This window comes from Pleurodeles waltl, chromosome 1_2 (genome assembly GCF_031143425.1).
Source record: "Pleurodeles waltl isolate 20211129_DDA chromosome 1_2, aPleWal1.hap1.20221129, whole genome shotgun sequence".
Taxonomy (NCBI): domain Eukaryota; kingdom Metazoa; phylum Chordata; class Amphibia; order Caudata; family Salamandridae; genus Pleurodeles; species Pleurodeles waltl.
In genome coordinates, this window is record NC_090437.1 from 20,052,983 (window position 1) to 20,072,726 (window position 19,744).

The following is a 19,744-nucleotide window of genomic DNA, read 5'->3' on the forward strand; positions in this document are numbered from 1 at the left end:
CCAGTTTTAATCTTTGAGTCTGCAGAGAGAACTTAGCTCCCCCATCTTGAGATAGAGGTAAGGGGCTAGGTTGAGTTCCACAACCATGTTCTCATTATCTACTAAAGCTGGGGGTTTATTTTTAGGAACTAAACCTACTTCTAGATACTTTACCCCTAAGTATAATAACGTTTTAAACTTTTAAAGAAATACTGAAGGAGACTTAACCAAGGCAGGCCCTAGCAAGACTTTTAAACACTTTTGAAAAATAATCAATTAAAAAATCAATTGATTCTAAAGGCAATTTTGGAACTTAGTCATATGATCAGATGTTGGCTCAGTAGTCCAGCAAATGCAAAGTTGTAGATCCCACCACGGATCCACTAATGTATGAGGCTGGCTATGTATATACTGCACCAAAGTAAGGTATAGTGTGCACAGAGTCCATTGGATCCCCAGAGGCTTTACAGTAGATAATACTAATGCTCTCTGTTGTAGTAGTGTGGTCGAGCAGTTAGGCTTATCAGAGGAAAGTGCTAAGCATTTGTTATACACACAGTCAAGAAATGAGATACACACTCAATGACTATCTCCAGGCCAATGTTATATGTATCAAAAAATAAACTTTGCTATTATTTCTAGAACCGAAAGGATCTTTGTTGCAGGTAAGTACAGTTTTAAGAATGTATCACTTTCAAGTATCAAATGCACTTTGTTTGTAATTCACAGTTAAAACAGTTTTCAGCTCAGTAATACTTTTCAATATCAAAAGTAGACATTTAGTGCAATTTTCATTGAAGCAAATGCAGTCCTAGGGGAGAAAAGTACATGCACAGTTTACAGCTAAGTACTAGACTTACGTTCCCAGTCTTTGGGGATTAAGGTGTCATCAGGACAAGGTCCTAAGGAGACTAGGTGCGCTCAATAGAGAACGGTTTGCAGGTAAGTACCCGTGGGGTTGGGTCACAGGCCTGAGGGGATTTAGTTCAGTACTGGGGGTGGGGCACAGGTAAGCACCAAAAACACCCTCAGTGGCACAGGAGCAGCCGGGTGCAGGGTGCAAACACAGCGTCGGGCACCCAATGCTTCTCAGTGAGGAACTACGGGTTCACAAAGAGGCTGCAGGCTTAGTCCAGGAGAAGACCAACAGCTGGACAGGTAAGTTGAGACACCTCTGGATGTTGATGGACTGCCTGCTGGGTTCCCCAAGGCCAGGGGGCTGCAGGTGCAGGGGTACCTTTAAGTATTGGGTATCTTCACCGGATCCAGTCGTGGTCAGCTGGGTCCTCTGGATTTAGGCTGCTGGTGTGTTCGTGGAGGCCAGGACAGGCCAACCCGGGGTGGACTTGAGGTCGGAATTGCCTGGGGACTCTCCTGGATTGGGGCCATGGACATCGGGTGCAGAGTGGGCAGGACTCGCAGATCTGGAGGGCTCGGGATTCCTTGTTAGAGGTTTCTTTGTAGACAGGGACGCTGTCCTTGGGAGTTCTTGGTCCTTAGGTAGGCAGTCCTCTGGGGGTTTGTAGAGGTCGCTAGTCCTGCAGGAGAATGTCTTTTTGTAGCCGGAGTTTTGAAGCTGCAGACAGGCCAGTAGAGCTGGGGCTAAGTCAATTGTCATCTGGAGTTTTCTCTGCTTGTGCGGCTCTTCAGTGCTTCCTCTACTTTAAGGTCACCAGGAATCTGAAGAGACAGGTTCAGGGGTGCCCCTAAATACGCCCCTAAATACTAGATTTAGGGGTGTTACAGGGGTCAGAGGGCTGTAGCCATGGCTACTGACCCTGAGGGTGGTTACACCCTTCCTGTGCCCACTCCCTTTGGGGAGTGGGCACATGCCTAACCCTATTGGCTATCTCCTTCCAAAACAAAATGTAGGATTCTGCAGGAGGGGTTCACCTTAACTCTGGACACCCTAGTGGTGGTCCCAAGTGGACTAGACACTCCTCCTGGTGTTTACTAATTTTCCAGCTGGACCTGCGCCAAAAGTGGGGCTTGGTCTGGGTGCGGGCATCTCCACTAGCTGGAGTGCCTTGAGATAGTAGAACAAAAGGCAGCAGCCTTTGAGGCTCAGTGCCAAGTGTTGCTGTTCCTGCTGGGTGGGAGGTGTGAAGCACCTCCACCCAGAGAAGGCTTTGTCCCTGACCCCTAAGAGCACAAATGCCCTCACCTCATGGGGTCAGAAACTTCTCTCGTGGTGGCGGCTGGCATAGACTGGTCAGCCACACACTAAAGACTTGGGGGCATTTCAGGGGCTGTCTCTAAGATGCCCTCTGTGTGCATTTTGCAATAAATCCAACTCTTACATCAGTGTGGGTTGATTGAGCTCAGATGCCACAATCCCCAGTCTTCAGTGAAGCCATCATGGAGCTGTGGAGTTTGTAATGACAAACTAACAGCCCGTGTACTAAATATGACAATGCACTTACAGGGTCTAAGAATGGACTTAGACACTGTAGGTACACACTGCTCATGCAGCTATGCCCTCACCTGTGGTGTAGTGCACTCTGCATTAAGGCTGCAAGACCTGCTAGAGGGGTGACTTACCGATGCCATGGGCAGTGTTTTGGAGGCATGGCACCCAGGGAGGGATGCCATGTCCACTTTACCTTTTCCTACCACCAACACAAACAATTTGCAGTGGCACTGTGCATGTGATTTGTGAAGGGTCCCTTAGGGTCACATAATATTGTTGCAGCCCTGAGGGACCCTCCCTGGTCACATGGCCTTTGGTACCACTGGTACCTTTTAAAAGGGCCTTTGTGGTGTGCCAATTGTGGAAGCAATGGTACAGTTTAGGGAAAGAACACAGGTGCTGGGGCGTAGTTAGGAGTATCCCAACACACACTCAGTCAAGTTGGGTTAGAATTCTAGTTTTAGGACACAGTGCTGTTTAAGCAAAGGCACTGAGCGGCGGTGCAGCAGGCACGCCAGTTGCGTGTCAAAAGCAAGCCAAATTCCAAACCCGTCTGTGTCTGGACAGCGCCAGGGTCCAGGGCCCTTGGCCTTTTTAGATCAGTCCCCATCCAGTACACTAACCACAAACTACTCGGTCTAATCCTGCCCAATACCTGTTGTAAATTTTCAAACCACAGTAACAGGGACTCTCACTGTAGTCAATGTGGTTTCTCACTCCTGACCCCCATAGTGCTGGCCGCTAGAGTAAGCCTTGTTGCACGACTTCCCCACTTCATTAAACTGTTCTCACCAAACTGCACATCATTGACAAAGCACAAATTGAAGTACGACTTACTTGAGGAGCATACGCCAGATGCTATATTTTTGACAGAAACCTGGCTTAACTCCTCCCCCAATATCCTTGAGGCCATCCCGCAAGGTTTCTGACTTGTTAGGCAATACAAGCAGCTTCAAAGAGCTCTCCAATGGTCCTTCTCAGGACTCTCAGTTGAGGTTGCAAAGCCTCCTCCCCCTGCTCTTTCTACAGGTTTTGCTGTGTCAGAAGTTATTCTCTTGTGTCCCCCAGGGCCTCTGCTGAATTTTTCCACTCTACTAACAGACATGTTGTCCCCCTTAGCTGTGCGCTATTCTAATCTGCTGGTGCTATGCACTTTTAAGAACTGTTTCGATTACACCATTTGCCCTGCAGTGAAAAATTTAGTCGGGGGCATGGAGAGCCTCCAACTCCTCCAACTTTTTCTTGTTCCTGCACACACATTAGGGCATATTCTTGACCTATATTGACCAATATGGCACATATTGAAACTCTGCCTCCTATCCCATTGATGTGGTCAAATCATCTCGCCAACCCCATACTTATATTTCATGATGCAACTCCAGTGAACCATGCTGCTGCCCCTATGTGGACACAATGGTCCAAAGTGACCATTGAGAGGCTCAGCCTTGCTCTTAACAACGATTGTCCTAGTTTGGACAACTGCATCAATAATGTCAGCACTTACTTTGATGGCTGGCTCAGAAGAGTGCTAGACTAGATTGCCCCTAATGGAAAGCATGCTGCATGCAGAAAGAAACCCTCAGCAGAATGGTTCAATGATGAACTCTTGGCCCTTAAAAAGAAATGCTAAAGTCTTGACCCCCTTTTGCCCAGAGCCTAAGACCCAGGATATAGAGTTGATTACAAGAGGTCTCTAAAAGCATATCACCAGCTCATCAACCAGTCCCATGGAATCTATTATTCTAAAAAAGATATTGGCTACCAATCCCTCTTCATTTGAAATTTTCCAAATTGTTAAATCCCTCACCTCGCTATCCCCAGTCTCACCCTCATCTCTGCCTTTTCAAGAGAGCTGTAACGCTTTGGTCTTCTTTTTCTCTGATAATTGGAAAACATCTGTCTCGTTCCCGGGGACAGCCAGAAACCATCCATAGCTGAAGGTGTGTTTTGAATCCTCAGATGATAGTGTCAAGCTTGGGCATTTCTGTCCTCTCCAACCAGAGGAACTTACTTTCCTGTACTCCTCCATTAAATCTGGTTCTCCAGCAGTTCTAATTTCTCTCTCCATCTTGGAGCAAGGTTGTGAAACTATTCAACCTGTCCTACTTGTGTTTATCAATCTCTCTCTGTCCTCCAGATGCATCCCCAGTGGTGGAAACATGCCATAGTGGTACCTCTCCTGAAAAAAACCTCTTCTTGACCCCTCTAAGTCTGAAAATAATCAACCCTTATCATTGTTGCCTCTGTTCTCCAAGAATGCAGAGAAACATGTGAATAAGCAGCTCTTCAGCTATCTGGAGGACAACAACCTTCTGCACAGGCCTCCATTTGACTTCTGCCCCTCTTACAGCACCAAATGCGCCTTGATACTAGCCTCCGAGTCAGCTGGTCGGATCACAGACGAGGGTGGCACTCTAACTATCCTAATGCTAGATGTCAGTGCTGCCCTAGAAACTATATCACATGACATCCTGAGGCTACGAAACTAGCATTGGAGCTGCCTGCTTTGGCTAACTTAATTCCTGCAGGGACGCACCTTTCAGTCTTTCAAAACCTTTTCACTCAGTGGTGCATTCCCTGCAGCAGGGAGTACCATAGGGTTCGTCACTTAGCACTTTTTAATGAATATGTCCACCCTCTGGCAGAGATCATTGAGCGTTATGTTTTTTACCATTATTTCATTCGCCGTTGACACACAAATAGTCATCACTCTATCGCAGAATAGCGAATACGTGTCATCTTCCTTATGCTTGTCAGAGGTAGCTGCATGGATAGACCATAACTGTTTAAAACTGAATGCCGGAAAGACTACGTATTGGTTCTGGGCAAATACCTTAACATCTGGTCCAGTGCTTGGTGGCCTGATAGGCTCACGCCTCTACACCGCCCACCAAATCCAAGGTAAAGAGTCTGTGAATCTGGTTAAATGAAAAAAATTCCGATGGCCAGATTACTGCCCTTGCAGGAAAAAAATTCAGGATTTTGAGATTCTTAAAGACAATTCTCCATCTCTCCCTCCTGAATGCTCCCAAAAAACGGTAATCTAGGAGCTGCTGATATCTAGACCGAACTACTTCAACTGGTCCAGTACGCTGCTACTCAGGCTCTGCTCAAGCTACCCAAGTGGGCCTCCATCAGTCCTGCACTAAGAAAGTTGCACTGGCTACTCATGAGGCAACAAGTCATTGTCAAATCGCTCTGTTATTGGTATAATTCTTTTTCTTTCCAAGGCCCTCATTATCTTCGGTCATTGTTGAAACCTTATTTTCATCTTCAAACCTAAGATCGGCTAAAGCAAAACAGGCTGTTATTCCAGTATTCAAAAGTCAGAATAGGAGGCTGCTCTTTTGGCTTTCTTGCGCCCAAAATCTGGAACTATATTTCTTTAGCAACTTCGGCAAACCCCATCTGAAACAATTTTTAGGAAAAAACTTAAGACCTGGCTTTTCAGATCTGGTTTGTTATATCGCTGGGGTGGGCAGCGCTATTCTATGAAATCAGTTTACTAGCGCAGGGACACTTTGTTAGAAGTAGAAGTGTGGTCTATAAATTACATTATTATTATTACATTATGGAAGGAACAATTGGGACATTGTTGCTTGGATGAGTCTTACACAAGAAAGTCTAGCTGAGGCAACTAGAGATAATGGATGACATTTGGGGGAGGGAAAAGAGCATTAACACAGTTACCAAAAAAGAAAAATAGGGCATGGATGAGATGCCAAAAGGAGGACTATGGCATGGTATGTATGCATTGATGTCCCCGTCCTGGAAGGAAAAAGCCCCTTAACATTAAGAAGACACCAACAATGAGCCAGATGTCAAAAGAGTTCTGGAAGTGATCAAATTAGCACAAAACTATTATGCAAATACTCACATAGATCCAAGCTGCACCTGACTGAAGAGGCCCAAACTAGGCTGAAACTAGTCTTGGGTAGCTTGTGTTCTTCTGACAGCAGAACTGGCTTGGCGATTCAACCTAGTCTGTTCCTATTGGAGCAAGAGCAAGGCTGGTTTGCATATGGCTTGGTCTGATGAGGTGGTATAGTGGGCAAATAACACGGTGTGGAATGTTATGCCTAATGATTGCTACTGGTTAGACTGTTTTCAAGAATTCCTCACATCACTTTTTGTGTGCTTGACGCTGATATGTATACCCGTGCTTGTATTAAGTTTCTTTGTTTTTTTTCAATTTTAAAATCACAATAAATTTCTTCTTTCAAATATATATGTGAGGGCTTGGTGAAGTAAGTAAAGAGTTGAAAGAATGGGGAAAGGATCGAGCAGTGGAGGCAGAGCTTTAAAGAGAGTGGCAAAGTTGGGCCTGATGATAGCTATAAAATGAGGCAAAATGTTCGGCTTAAAAGTGTTAAAAATAATATACAACATGTCCAGAAGTCTAAAGTCCAAATAGTGTTTAATGCAAAATAGCAAGCAACACAGCAAAATTTCAACTGACTAGGGCTCTAGCTAGAAAATGGTAATTTGGAGCATGATGCTAAATTACACAGAATTCTAGACTAGTACAAATCTATGAAACTTAACCACGACAGAAACTGGTTACTTTCAGTAAAAATGCATCAAATGAGCAGGAGGCAGCTGGATCTTCTCCCAGAGGAAGCACAAGACACCCTTGACTAGAAGATATTTATAATTACTGTATTGGGAACATTAGTTTACTAACATTCTGCTTCCACTTGCCATGTTTGAATAAAGCGTGCGCTTCTTGAAAATGTGCAAATTTACAACCTTGAATAACCTTGGCTTCTGAGTCTACTTAAACCATGAAAATTGGCAAGCATATTAAAAGCTGCTAGATGTTCTAAACCACTGTGAAACGACGTATATATTTGTTTATAACATTTCAGTATACTTTTGATCATATATCTAAAACAACAATAATGTAATTCATAGCAACATATGAGTATAATACACACAAGCTTAGGTTTTCACATCAGGGATGAATGGGCAATATGTGTGAGTGATAAGGTGCTGATGAGACATTGTGAGTGGGAGCACAATACGGTTCTAAAAATGAGATGATTTTATTAAGTCCAAGACTGATAAATCACACAAGGTCGTTTTTGTGATTTTAGATGCCTGTTAGGTTATGTTAATAACTTTTTATGAAGCATGTATTCATCCAGTAGTTTGACAGCTCTTATTGGTCTGCCTTTTGTGCCCTTACTGAAGAATTGTACACATTTTTGTTTTCAGTGGGCTCACAATGGGAGAGGTCCAGGGCTGAGAGTGGGTATGAATAGAGTGAAGACGATGAGGGTTTAATTCGAGCCAAGCACATTTTTCAGACTGCCATTCAGTTCGACAAGATGTTGGTATTTGACATAAGTGTGATGCCACTTTGGATTTGGTCCTGAAAGGCGTATCCAAGATTATACATATAATATAATATATATAATCTAGTGGCAGTCGCCACTAGGTAGTTATAATTAGGAACTAGGGGCATATATATACTCCCATTTGCGCAGAATTTGTGTCATTTTATTTACACAAATTTGGCACAAAACTGAGCCCATATTTATATTTTGACGTTAGACACGTCCCATATTTATCCCCCTGTGCTAAAATGAGGAGGGGCTAAATAATGGTGCAAAGCTAGCTTTGCACCATTATTTAACGCCTGGGTCAGGCCAGGCGTTAGTGGACCTGTGGACCCATTTCCATGATTAAACACCATGAAATGGGTCCACAGGTGCCCTCTCCAAGCCCCCGGAACACCCCCACCCACACCGGAGGGACATCGGAGGATTGGGGACCCTATCCCAGGTAAGTATTTTTTTTATTTTTATTAAAGTGCCATAAGTGGCTCAACTTGGGCCCCCCTGCATGGCACAGGGTGCAATGGCCATGCACAGGGCACACTTGTCCCCTGTGCTGGTCATTGGTGTGGTGGGCATGACTTCTGTCTTTTCTAAGACTGGAGTCATGTGGTATGGATGGTTTTGCGTCAGAAAATGACATTAGGCTTGTTAGACCAATGTTTTTGGCCTTTAACCAGCCTAACATCATTTTTTGGTGCAAAACCCTCTTCTCCCATACCGCCACCCCCACTGAGCTAACATAATTTTATTTTTACGCTAGCCTACCCTTTGCACCGGCTTGAAACCATTCCATAAATATGGCACCCGGCTGGTGCTCAGGAATGGCGCAAGCCTGTGCTAAACTTTTTGATGCACAACTGTGTTAGTGCACTTTTTGCATCAAAAAGTATAACTATGCCCCCTAGTTTCTTAAGAAAAAGCTTTTTTTGACTTGCCTATATCTTTAAAGCTGGATCACGAATCTTCAAAAAACTTCTAAAGAACTCTTATGTTCACTTCAGCTGCTGTCTGAAAATTTCGGGGGCGAGCTGTCAAGCAGGGACTGAGAAAAAGGGGGGATCCAAAAGGGCATTTTCCCCATTCATTTTTCCATGGGAATTTTGAACAACGCTAGCGCCCGAACCACTGGGTGGAATTACACCAAACTCGGCAGAAAGGTAGCTCTTGGTCCACAAAGAGGCCTTTTTGCTTTTTGGTGTAAATCTGTTAGGTAGATTTAGATAAATTAGCAAAACTTAAATTTGTACATACAGGGACGCAAAGGATTTGCAACCGTTTCCAAACAAGTGTTGAGATCAGATTGGCTGTCAGTACTTCAACAAGGAAGTGTTGACAGCCATGTTGGGACTCTGCTTCAGCCGAGTCCCAGAAAAAAGTGTAAAAAAAAGAGGCCAGGGTAGAGTCACCCTGGCCCTGTAGCTCTGGTGTTGGGTCTGTGTCTCTGCCAAAAATGTAAAAAGAAAAAACTGAAGTGCGGGCTCCCGTGCTTCATCATTCTCAAGCCACCAAGTGGGCCACGTCTCATGGGGGATTGTTATTTTTAATGCGGGGGCGTCCTCTCCCCCTTTTCCCCCAGTATTGTGACAGCCCCCTACCCTGGGCTATTATCAAGTTCAATGCAGGGGGACAGTAATTGCAATGGCCTCTCCGTTTTTCTTTTGAATATGTCCAGAAATATATCATTCACCAAAGGCTAAAAATCGGTCTCTCTCCCTCTCACTATTTTTCTCTTTCTCTATATTTCTCTTTTTCAGTCTCTTTCTCCCACTCACACACTCAATCAGACCTTACGCACCCGCTCACTCACTCAGACCCTACCCACCCACTCACAGACCCACTCACGCACCCACTCTCAAACCCTCGTTCACCCATTCACAGCCCCACTCACACCCTCATGCACCCATTCACAGGTCCACTCAGACACTCGCTCTCCTACCCACAGACCAATTCACACACCCACTCACAGACCCACTGAAATCCTCTTGCACCCACTCACAGACCCACACTGCTATGCACAGTTTTCTCGTCAATAATTATACAGCAGATGTTGCAGTGATATTATCAATGATGTCATAGAAGATGTTATGAGTGATGTAATATGTGGGATAAGTAATAGTACATGCTGAGGGCACGAGTTGGGCATGTTCAGAGGGTAAGGGGGTTCACTATACTATTCTAGTGTGAATAATGCATTTCCTCCCAAAAATCCATTTATAGTATTAGTGTTTTTCATTTACATAAATGGTTGAACTATCTTTCTACTATGTTTCTTGTTGTGAAAGTTATTTTGCCCACTCATGTCTTTTTTTTCCTCTACCTAAATATATTTATTTATTTTTGCCTTTCCATTTAAGATTTACAAATACAACCGGCCAGACATTTTGGAGACAAACCTGAGGCCTTCCATAATCGAAGGTAAGTGATGCATATCAGCTAAGTTTTTTTCAGGTTCACAATGTTTTCTTGGAGCTTATCATATTATAGAATTGTCAAATTCAAAAGTATATGTTCACCATTTGTTGAGTGGGAAAATGCAGCACAACTAACACCTGCAGGAATGATACCAGTGCATGTAAGAGGGATTCACATGCAAGCTATGGCTTTCTCTCTGCATGTGTCACGTTACTACCTCTGATTTTAATTTTACATTCCTACCTATGAAGAGAGGATTTCTTACTCTGGATTGAAGAGTGTTATTGCAAATAGTCACTGTAATTGATCTCGCCATTGAGCCCATTGGGTATCATAATATGATATGAAGTGTGAAAAAGTTGACTATAGATCAGTGATTCTCTGCTTGACATGGAGACTGTCCACCCCTACATGAGATCTCAAGAGTCGAGTCTTCAGAGCCAGTATTCCACTCTATTCTACAGGCCACAACCGAAATTACAGCCATTTGAAAAGTAACATGTTCCCAGTAATAGCACTCTAACACTCACCAGAATCGTGTGTTGTTCATTTGGGTCTCTGCTCTGTGAGCAGTATTACTAAATTATTTTGGCAGCCTAGTAAGTAGTGCTAAATTGGATGTCATTGGGAAATTGTGATAGGGCATGGGATTTCCCTTTATGAATCATTGTTATTGGATGCATTATTCATCTTAGTACAGTTAAAGCAAATGTGGAATGCATACTGATTTGTTACATTGAATTATAATACCAGGTGCGTGGTGTCCTGCTGAAATAGAGCAATCTGGCAGCTCCAAGTGACGACAATCAATTTCACTGGCCTGTAGGGTGTGTGGGGTCCTTTTTTAAAACAACTTTCTCAAGGTAGAAGATACGTTTTGCCGTCTGGGATCCTGTTCTCATTTCTAGACAGATCAAAGTTGTTTCATCATATTCACAAGGTATGGTAGCTCTCCAAAGGAATCATCAGAGGGCGCTTTCAGGCACGACTTCACAGTGCTGTTGAAGTTCATTATTAAAGTGAGCTCAAAAATGTATAATGATGAACACCTGCACAGAAAGGGACTTTTAATTAACTATTAACTGTTAGAAGGGCAAAAAGAGTAAATGTGTGTTTACTACACATTATACAATGTTACTTAAGAAATATGCAAAAGGACAGGGGATGGGGAGAGCAGTGATTATTCCACCTATGGGCTTGGATTGGTACTGTAAATTTTCCATAGATATCAAATTAAAAGAAGGCAACAATGCCAAAGCTTCAACATAGTTTCCGTGCCACTAATCAGGGAATTTTCCCTTCAGAAAAATATTCACCACTTCACAGCCCTCTCCCATGTTGCAGTACCTCTCTTACTTAAGATGGTTCCTCTTACAGACTCTATGATTCCTTTCACAGGCTTTGAAAAACATTGATTCTTTCTGCTGCTTTATGTATGGTTGTACTGGAAATCACTTACTGTTATGCACTAGAATGAGTTCATCATAGTGTGTACCCCATGTGAGCACCTAGCACTTTCACCACTTTTTCCAAGTGATTTGATTACAAAATCAAGAATCATGAGTATGGGTTATATTTTATAACTTCATCATATATGGCAAATATTCTTACTCTCCATAATATTTTTCATTGCACAAATATTTTGAACTTGATTTTTCTCTATATTTGTTCCCTGTATTTGAATTGATAGGTACACTGTTCCTCAACAATATTTTAAGGTTATGATCGCTCCTTTGCACAGTCTAAGGTTCTTAGTCAACAAAAACATATCTTGTCTGTGATGCAGGATCTGAAGGTCACCGTGGTATCCTTGATACAAGAAAAGATTTTAGTTTCCCTTCTTTTGAAAAGGAAATAGTGCTCAAAAGTTGTGGACCTTCTTCTTGAGAAATTTGATTCGGAGGGAAAGGTTGGCGCATCATCTACTGCATGCATTTTCTTGATGCCACAAGCCTTTCTGAGGATGTGTTCACTGTAGGGTCCTAATAGCACACATTTAGGGAAAGTAGTTTTGTAGCCCTGTGGAAAACCCATTTGAGATTCTACCTTTCCACGTATCAGAGATGGTGATCTTGTCCTCAGAACCTTTTGCTGGGGGAATTCTTTGCAGCCCTTGGCCACAGATGTATTTGATTTCGAACTGGCTGTTGTGTGAACATTGACAACAGCCATATAAATGTGAGATTGTTAGTGTAGGAGAAACAACTCTGTAAATCTTTTTAACTTAAGAATAGTGAGATAAGCCCTCAGAGTGTCCCTTTTAAAACTTAAGAGCAAACATGTCTAGATTGTAGAAGACAACACTGCTACAATGGATTACAAAGAAAAAAGTTGAAGTCTCAAATTCTCTGTGCAAGGACTGCATCTGTGGGCCATTGATAGAGTAAATAGACTTTCCGATACAGATTTGTCACCTTTTAAATATTTCCCAGGCATCAGACTGGATCCGGAAACTTTTTTGTATTACCTCTGCTTGCTAGTAGGTGTCACCGTGCGGTCTGCACTAATGTCCTTCTGCTTTGAAAGTGACGTGCATAGCCTATATATGCACCACTTCTGTGTGCTGACATCAGACTGTCACTAACAAATGTCTGTGACAGACCCTTATTAGTTTTGCCACTGGTGCAGGAGAGTCGAGTAGTGACTCTTAAGGCCTGCAGCGATAGTGTGACGATGAACCTCGAGGCCGTCCAAGATCCTCAAGGCGAAACCTTATCGCCCAGCACTGGAGGACGCCATGACAGACCTGCTCCAAGTCTAAAGTTTTGGTCTAGGTCCAGTTCCAGATCCTGAAGTTGCAGGAATCGTTCTACAAATTGATGCCTTTTTCGATCAAAGTCATCAAGTAAGCTGAAGAGAAAATACAAGAAATGTAAGCATGATTCTACCCCTTGCAGCCAGTCATCCTTTACTGAAAAGGCATGGTGCAGGACCATACATATCAATGTCGCTCCCGAAGTTGTTCAACTTTGGAGTCTATCCCAGAACTTGTTCCTGCACAACCGGAGTTTCAGAGGCTGTCCACCATGCCAAAACAGATCAAAGAGTTCTGTGAGACCATGCTCAAACTCTTCAGATGTTTGCTAACTCCTTCTGGCGTTGCCTTTGCGCCCCACAGAGCTGAGAGGCCCTCCATCTGGAATACTGCCAGCAGGTCCACCCTTATTACTCGTTGGACCCCCCCCCCCAAGCACCTCACAGGGCCACCCCCGGCTCCAGTTCCCACTTCAGATGCCAAGATCCATGTCAGTTCCCATTACGTCAACACAGATGCAGGCTAACACCTCGCTGGAGGACGAGGCACCTGTTGTACTCTCAGAAACTGACGCTGTGCCTGACCTCATTTGAGGCATTGCTTCCTCTACCAGCGCCTTCACAAGGAAAATACATACTCTCCATTACTTGTTCGACACAGATTTGGTGGCTTAAGTCATCCTAGTGTTACTGAAGATTTCCACCTGTCCTCGCCTAGGCTATAGTGGACGGCCTTGAAGCACGCAAGTTCACAATTCATTGTGGCTTGTACACCACCGATTCCATCGGGGCCATTGGCATTCATCCATTCTCCATGCTTAGGCGACGTACAGTCAGTCCTTAAAGATATGCCATTCAATGGAACTCACCTGTTTGGGGACAAGGCAGACTCCTCTCATGCGGTTCATGGAGAGCAAGGTCATAGCATGCTCCCTGGGCATATCTGCCCCACCTTACTAGTCGCATGAGCCGTACTGCTCCTTTTGCGGCTTTGCCAGTTGTACCCAATACTGCAAGCCAAACTGTTCTGCACAAGGCCCCCAGCAGTTTCACGGTCTAGGCTGTGGTACTTACCGCCTGTGTGGTCAAGGTCAATGAGCCGCCCAGTCCACCACCCCCACTGCTGCCTAACCTGCAAAGCCCTTTTACGATACCCTTAGTAGAGCACAGCCACCCGGTGTAAGGCAGGATCTGGTGATTCTTGCCTGTTGGCAAGCAATAACATCAGACAGGTGGGTCGTGCAAATCGTTTGGCAGGGATATGCCCTCTCTTTCATTCTCTTGCCAAAGCACCTTCCACCCCCTCCAGCCCCCAGGGACTGACGGAGGACCATCTCTCCATTTTGCAGCAGGACGTGCAAGCCTTTACGGCCAAAGGGGCTATCAAAAGGGTGCTGGTGACAAAGGTAGGAAGTAGTTGTTATTCCTGCTACGTTATAGTGCCAAAAATGATGGAGGACTTTGCCTTATTTTAGACCTGCAACCTCTCCACACTTCTTGTAGAAGGTGAAATTCAAAATGCTCACTCTGCCCCAGGTCTTGTTTGCCCTCAGCCATTGTTTATTGGATGGTGGTGTTGGGCCTGCAGGATGTCTGTTTTCATATACTTTCCAGCGGGCTCATCGGTTCTACCTGTGGTTCCTGGTGGGACAGGAACATATTCAGTTTGATGGGCTCCCCCCATTTGGGCTCACAAGTGCCCCTCAGGTGTTCATGAAAGTGATGGGGGGTAGTGGTACGCACAACTTCAGAGGTTAGGGGTGCCAGTCTTCCCTTACCTCAACAATCTGCTGATGAATGCAGTCTTACCTCAGGCATTTGTCAGTCATCTGTAGACTATTGGGAACTTCCTGTCATCGCTGAGGTTCACTATCAGTGTGCTGAAGTCACACCTTACTCCTTCTCAGACGCTTCCCTTCATCAGAGCCATTCTGGACATGGTTTGTTTTGTGTCTTTCCTAAGGAGAGAGAGTCCAGGATATTCAGACTGTGATCTCGATCTTTTTTCCTTGGTCCTGGATTTCAGTGAGATCAAGTCTGAGCTCTGAAGCTGCTGGGTCTAATGGCCTGCTGTATATTGCTTGGTTGAGCATGCAAAGGGCATATGAGGGCTCTGCAGTGAGATGTAAAGTGTCAGGGGGCCCTGCATCAAGGAGACCTCTCTGGCTATGTTCAGATTTCTGAGAAGACTGCAGAAATCTGCAGTTGTGGTTACCTGCCCTTGATTTGGTCAGCGCCCGACTCTTCCTTCCTCACCTAGAGCTCACAGTTATGACCACTGCATCACGTCTGGATTGGGGTGGCCATCTGGGAGAGGTAGAGATCAGAGGGTTCTGGTCTCCAGCAGCATCCTGGCCCCATATTGACCTTCTAGAGCTGAGCTCCATCCTCTTAGTGTTGAAAGCCTTCCTTTCAGCCAACAAGATGAGACTGGTGCAGGTGCTCATGGACAATACTACCAGCATGTGGTATTGCAACAAACAGGACAGGATGGGGTCATGGTGCCTGTACTAGGAGACGCTGCAATTCTGGAAATGGCTGGACCACCAAGAAATGTTCCTTGTGGTGAACCACCTGCCAAGATATTTGAATGCCAAGCCAAACAAGCTCATACGTTGGCGCATAGCGGATCATGAGTGGCCACAAGATTTCTTCCTCCACCGGGAAAAACTTTGGCTCAATCTGTTCGCCACTGCTGAGAACTTGCAACGTCTGCACTTCTACTCTTTGGAGTTTCGAGGGCACCTCTGGCTCAGAGACTTGTTCTGCCTTGAGTGGAACTCAGGAATCCTGTATACCTTTTGACCAATATCACTCCTTCCCTGAGTACTCAAGATGATCAGGACTGACTGATACCAAGTTATCTTAGTGGCACCTGATTGGGCACGGAGAGTATGGTATCCAGAACTTGTAGGCTTGAGCATCTGTCCTGCTATCAGGCTGCCTCTCCGGCTGGGCCGAATTCTGCACCCTGGCTTTCCTGATCTTCACTTTCATGCTTGGAGATTGAGCGGTGACAGCTGAACACTTTCAACCTTCATCCGGAGGCGAATTATGTCATCTTGGCAGTCCAGCATCCTTCAACAAAAACTGTATATGCCTGTCATTGTAACACATTTGTAGCTTAGTGCAGTCTATGGCAAGTAGACTCCCTCCAGGCAAAGTTATCTGACATTTTGTTATTTGTTTTGACCCTAGCCCAGCAAGACTCTGCTTTGGGCATAGTTAAAGGATATCTTTCTACTTTTTTGTGATTGTCGGATAAATACTCATTGTTTAAGACTCTAGTTCTTATGCGCTTTATAAAAGGGTTGCTACATGAGTTTCTTCTCTCTTTTGATGTGCACTCCCTTCAAGCCTTCCCACAGCTGCTTCCTGCGGCTGCGTACTCTCAAGACAGTATTGGTTGTCGCCATCATATCGGTGCGAGTGAGCTTGAATACGCACATTTTTGTTGCCTAAGGTTGTGACGTCATTCGATGTTGATCAGCACATCACCTTACTGGCTTGCTAGGCTCCACCTCACCCATCTAGGGAGGAGGAAAGATTCCACCGATTGGACCCCAAAAGAGCACAGAGTTTTTTCCTAGATCATACCAGAGAACACCAAGTGGACTACCACCTCTTTGAGAGGTTCTCTGGATGAAAAAAGTGAGGCTGTGAAGAAGAGAACCATCTGTCTGGATTGTACTCTGTGTTAAGATCTTCTACGCACTGGCTATTATGCTGCCTTCGGAAGGACTGTGTGCTCATTCTCCCAGGGCCAAAGTTGTTACCACGCCATTGGCACACAAAGTTCCTGTCCCGGACATTTGTCAGGCGGCTATATAGGCGTCAATTCCTGATGACTTCTATTGTTTAGACAGTCTGGTTCGCTGAGCAAGGCATCTTGCCTGCTCTGTCCTGCAGGCCTTTCTGGTTTGAGTCCCTCCACAGACCCATATCCAAATAGGTACTGCTTTACTATCTATTTCAAAGGTGAGGAATCTGCAGCTAGAAGTCTCTATCAGAAGAACAAGTTACTTCCCTTCAGTAACGCACTTTCTGGTAAATGCTCTGTCTAGTCACTGGTTTGTCACCAAATTTCCAGTCCTCCCCACTCAGTGACTGTACTCTATCCATTATTAAGATCCAAAGTGCAGGAATCTGCTCACTGGTCACATTAATTTGCTTTTGGGGCCTGCATCTGGGGGTCTTGACACGCTCAACAGTAGCTGTCATCAGCACGCTGGAGTGGTGTCTATATTGACTCTGCATGTCATTTCCAGAGCAGGATGGAGTCCCTTTGGAGCCACACTACACCATCTGCTGGTGTGCAGAAGTACTGCTGAAATGTTTACAGATCCAGTCCGATGCCTGGGGAATAGTTTGCTAGTAGACTAGCAGACATAGGTCCCATAATAGGTCATAGAAAGGGTATTTGGGGCCATATCTTATTTATTGGACCATTAGTAAATTGATTAGTCAATCAGCAGTTCACCTTGCAGTGGTGCCTGAATTCTACAGCAGATCTTCCCTTCCCAAGGCTCATTGTGAAATGATACCTGTAGGTTAAGATTTCTTAAATCGTTGGCAGAGTATGATCCCTAAAGCTTACCCTTTGGTACCAGCTTGGGACTTGAATTTGCTTCTTTCTATTCATATGGGGCTTTCACTTGAGCCTTTTTATTCTTGCTGGTTAAAGGGCTTATCAATTTAAGACAAGTGATTACAGATTTGAAGGTAATATTAATAAAATATGAAGATACAAATGAGAAAACGGTTAAAAGAAAACATTTCAAGATGGATCTTGGAAGAGGTTAAAAACCGTTAGGATCTTGCACATAAAAAAAACTTCCATTTAGATGCAGAGCTCACTCAGCTAGAAGTAAGGCTGCTGCTTCTGCCTTGTTGACAGGTTTTCTGGTTGAGGCAAATTGCTGGGCTGCTTCCCAGTTTTATTTGCATTACTTCCCCCAACATTGTTTTGACTCTCACTTAAGAGATGATTTTCAATTTTGTAGGGCCTACATCAGAGCCTTCTTTGTAATCCTTTTATCTTTAGTCAGCCTTTGTTATGCAGTTCCTACTGTGGTAATAGGACTGTGTGTTTAGGATGGGAGAATGTGGATGACTGAGTCCATCCATACCATAACTAACTAGTAGTAGTACAAAATCTTTATTCGACTTTCACCAAGTCATAAAAGACAAAACAGTCATAAAAAGATCTCCGGTTATGATACATGTGTTTCAATAAACAATAAAAGTCAAATAGGTAAAACGATAAAAATGTAGTAAAAAGAAAACACACAACAATGAAAGACACCTATCACAGTAGATTATATTTTGATCACCTCCCCCATGGATTTCCTTATCTTTAATACCGAACATAAAAAATTAGCTAAAATTCCACACGTCTCTAAAGAAGATAGTGACTGGAGACAGGCGTAGGCTGTGCGACATTGGGGGAGATTGATTTTCCTTGAAAGTGGAACAACTAGGCGTTTCCTCTGGTAGGCGTAAAAATTACAAAATAAAACCACATGAATTGTGTATTGCGGTGTTTTTGCATCACAGGGGCATGGTTTTAACAAGGTGGACCAATCGTTCATAGTTGGAAATGAAACTAGGCGATGAAACGTATCTAGCCTAAGTCTAGTAAGAACATAACGGTGGCGAGGGAGTACCATATTTGCCAAGTAAGGCTGCATGCCCTCCGCCATCAAAATTATTTGGTTATGAATGACTGAAGTTTTTTTTTATTCCACACCCCAGCGTATGTCTTCTAGATATTTTAATGCCAGTTTACTCAGGTCCTTCCTAGATATCTTCTGCAACGAAGCTGGGTTTGAATAGTAGCCTTTGTTGCCCAATTTTTCAAAAAAGGTCGTGATGTATTTTAACCATGGTACCCTTGATGTGTATAATGACTTCGTACAGTCGGTCAAGATGGCCTTATTAAAACTGGTGTGTTCCGAGGTCCAGACTTTATGCCATAATAGCAATGGCTGTATCTTTATCAGGTCTGCAATAAAGGGAACCCCAAGTTCCGAGTGTGTGACGTACGATGAAGTGCCTTTTGGTACCCTCAACAGATGTCGTAGGAAATCATTCTCCACAGTCTGGACTAGATCGCAGTTTGTATGACCCCAAATTCCTGCCCCGTACGTAACAGCTGGAATACACTTGGCTTTGTAGATCTTTACCATATTAGGTGGTGTAATCCCCCCAAGCCTTTTGGAGAAGAGTCGTAGTGCCATTGTTGTTTTGATCAGATGCACTCTCTTCATCTTCCTGCAGTTGGCCCAGGAACCCAACTTATCAAGTGTTATGCCCAGGTATGAAAAGGATTGCGCGATTTCGACCTTGCTATCTGCAATAGTGATGTTATAAGACTTGCCGCGCTTCCCACCGCAGTTCATGATAAAAGTTTTGGAGCGGTTGACAGTAAGTCCCAGCTGTGTCATGTATGTAATGCAGGTTGTTAAAAGTTTCTGGAGAGCTATTGGGGTCCTGGCCATTAGTACTGCGTCGTCTGCATAAAGTAATGCCGGAACAGGTCGGTTATCTATTTGGGGTAGATCTTTACATTTAGTGGCCAGTTCTTTGTCTAAGTTGTTTATGTACATTGAGAACAGGAACGGAGCAAGAACGCAGCCTTGGCGCACTCCTCTGTATAGACCAAAAGGGCGAGTGCATTCCCCTTTTAGGCCGTACCTCACTCTTGCTCTGCTCCCTGTGTACATTTCACAAATAAATTGAATTATGGCCAGTTCCACCCCCATGCTGTTTAAGATATCCCATAATTTATCATGGATTACACAGTTGAAGGCTGATGATAAATCAATAAAGGCCAGGTACAGGTTGC

At 44.2% G+C, this 19,744-nt stretch overlaps 1 protein-coding gene across 1 annotated transcript in view; it reads left to right on the forward strand.

Annotated features, from left to right (window-relative positions):
• ELP1 (elongator acetyltransferase complex subunit 1) overlaps positions 1 to 19,744 on the forward strand; it is an 886,544-nt gene that overhangs the window by 691,134 nt on the left and 175,666 nt on the right. The window contains exon 31 of the mRNA XM_069235684.1: positions 10,086 to 10,146. Within this exon, the coding sequence (XP_069091785.1) occupies positions 10,086 to 10,146 (61 nt within the window). The remainder of the gene's footprint in view (positions 1 to 10,085; positions 10,147 to 19,744) is intronic.